Here is a 2,500-nt window from a genome sequence, read left to right on the forward strand (position 1 = left end):
ACACAAAGTACACGCGCACACACCCAGACACAAAGTACATTGCACACACACACACACACACACACAGAAAACACATTGCAAACACATCCATGACAACCGATCGACCCACCTTGAACGCGAAGGGCGCGCATGCTGTCGTGGGCTGTGCGTGTGCGTTCATCCTCCTGTACAGCTTCCTTCATGTGCACAAACCGCGAACCAAAGGTCACCATGGGCGCACCAGCACCAGCGCCGCGGACAGCCATTGCATCGTCGTCCTCCATCGTCTCTGCTGTCTTCTTCGTTGTTTGTGTTTGGCCTTTGTTGACGTTTCGCGAAAATCTTCAGCTACTTATCGGCACACCCGAGGGAGGAGTGCTCGCTCGCTCGTCATCATCATGGTGCTTGTTGCTTGGAGCAGGCATACCCAGAGGCATGTCGCTGTGAGCTGGTGGTCGGCCGTGTTGACGTTGGCGGTGCTGGTGTTGATCGCAACAGACACTGCCAGCAGCAGCAGCAGCAACAACAACAACAACAACAACAACAACCATTTCGCCTTGGAGGATGGTGTTGTGGTGATTGAAGACACCGTCAACGGCGACGTGGTCATTAGCGTGCCCGAGAATGCGACAGTTGAGCTGTGCGGCAACGTGTTTGTGTCAGGCACTCTCGTGTCCCGGGCACATCTAAATGACTCGACGCTCCTTGCCGCACCACGGTCCCAGCAGCACTGCAACAGTTGTGGCGCTCAAGCCTTCATTGAACTGGCTGCACGAAACGACACCGGCGACGAACAGCCCGCCCAACACCTTGTGTTTTGCCCGCCCCCTTTCCCCCAACTAAACGACCACAACAGCAAGAACAGCAGCCATTCCGTACTTCCCATGCGCCAGATGCACATTGGGGGTCGCCTCCGTGTTCACGGCGTGGATGTACTGGATACGCTCGGGGCTGGCGTAGCAACAGAATCCTCAGAATCCTCAGAATCCTCAGAATCCTCAGAGTCACAGGTGATTGGCGATCCGTGCGAGTACACGGGTGTTACGACAATCGCAGTGGACGCTGGCAATCGGCTCTTGCTGTGCCCACCACACAACAAATCGCACGTGCACATCAATGCCACCGTCATCTTCCATGGCCTGGTTTTGGCGCCAACTGCAAACGGCGAGGAAGAGGAGAACCCTTCCACCTCCATGGCAACGACAATACCAGCCGCAACCACAGCGACAGCGTCACCCACGCCGACGAAAACAACAACAACGATGTTGGCGTCCGCAACTACAACAGAGAGGGCATCCTCGACCGCCACTTCAATCAAAAGTACGACCACGACAACAACAACAACAACAACAACAACAACAACAACAACAACAACAACAACAACAACAACAACAACAACAACAACAACAACAACAACAACAACAACAACAATGACAACAACAACAACAACAACGATGACAACGACGGTGGAAATGGTGATTCATGATGACCCACGAGCATCAGGACTGCCCATCTATGGAACCGTCCAGGGCGCGACGTCCTACTGCAACGCGCACGGGCAGTTGTACGCCACCACATACACTGTTTCGACCAGCTGCTGTGGCAGTTTTCAGTGTTTTGTAGTCAATGGCAATGGAGACTGCCTGACGACGACCACAACATCCTTCCAATCCATCACCCGCATCATCTGTGCCGCCTGCCCACCCACACCTGCCATTACCAAGTGCATCAGCACTGATTGCGTACCTCCAGATGTCCAATGCTAGTACGACATGGTGGCGTGGTGGCCGCGTGCATTTGTGTTTGGCTTGCAGGCAAAAACCCCTTAAGATTGAATGCAGTGCTCAAGTATGTGTGCAACTCACCCATGGAGGTGTGGGTGACGTGACGCGCACACGACTGTCGCATGGTTTTTGAATGTCTCTCTCTCTCTCTCTCTCTCTCTCTCTCTCTCTCTCTCTCTTCTCTCTCTCTCTCTTCTTCGTCGTCGCACACACACACACACACACACACACACACACACACACACACACACACACACACACACACACACACACACACACTCTCTCTCTCTCTCTCTGTTAAGTTCAGGCAGGTTTTGCTGTTCTCAAGCCATTTTGATGATGTTATCCGGCGCATTTCGAGTAGACAGTGCATGTCACGGTTTCCAACCGTCTTCCTTCGTTATAGTGTTTTGCCTTGCATTGCGCTTGCAATGCAGGAATTCCTGCCAGCAATATCAACTCTCAATACACGCTCGTTCTGCACCCTTGCCACTGAATGACGACCATATGGGCATAGGCGCATGCACGCGCGTTTTGTTGCTTGAATGGGTGCATTGCATCGCTGGCATCATGAATGAAGGGACGCAGCATGTGTGCGCATGTGTGTCTGTGTTTGGGCAGCCCAAAACACAAAAGCGTGGTGTAGTAGTATGCAAGCAACACAAGCAAGGATCGAAGCAAGCAGGGCACCGTACATGGATGGAACATAAGCGCCGCCGCAACCCGACAAGCAAGAA

General features: G+C 53.1%; 2 protein-coding genes across 2 annotated transcripts in view; one reads left to right on the forward strand and one right to left on the reverse strand.

Annotated features, from left to right (window-relative positions):
- PTSG_09456 (uncharacterized protein) overlaps positions 1–342 on the reverse strand; it is a 5,773-nt gene extending 5,431 nt beyond the window's left edge. The window contains exon 1 of the mRNA XM_004989653.1: positions 110–342. Within this exon, the coding sequence (XP_004989710.1) occupies positions 110–263 (154 nt within the window). The 5' untranslated portion in view covers positions 264–342. The remainder of the gene's footprint in view (positions 1–109) is intronic.
- A 35-nt stretch (positions 343–377) lies between these two features.
- On the forward strand, positions 378–1,821 carry PTSG_09457 (uncharacterized protein; the record flags this gene model as incomplete). The annotated part of the gene is made up of 1 exon (XM_004989654.1): positions 378–1,821. The coding sequence occupies one exon, from the start codon at positions 378–380 to the stop codon at positions 1,743–1,745; it is 1,368 nt and encodes a 455-aa protein (XP_004989711.1). The 3' UTR covers positions 1,746–1,821.
- Positions 1,822–2,500: the final 679 nt, after the last annotated feature.

The sequence above is a fragment of the Salpingoeca rosetta genome (assembly GCF_000188695.1).
Source record: "Salpingoeca rosetta unplaced genomic scaffold supercont1.28, whole genome shotgun sequence".
Classification (NCBI taxonomy): Eukaryota; class Choanoflagellata; order Craspedida; family Salpingoecidae; genus Salpingoeca; species Salpingoeca rosetta.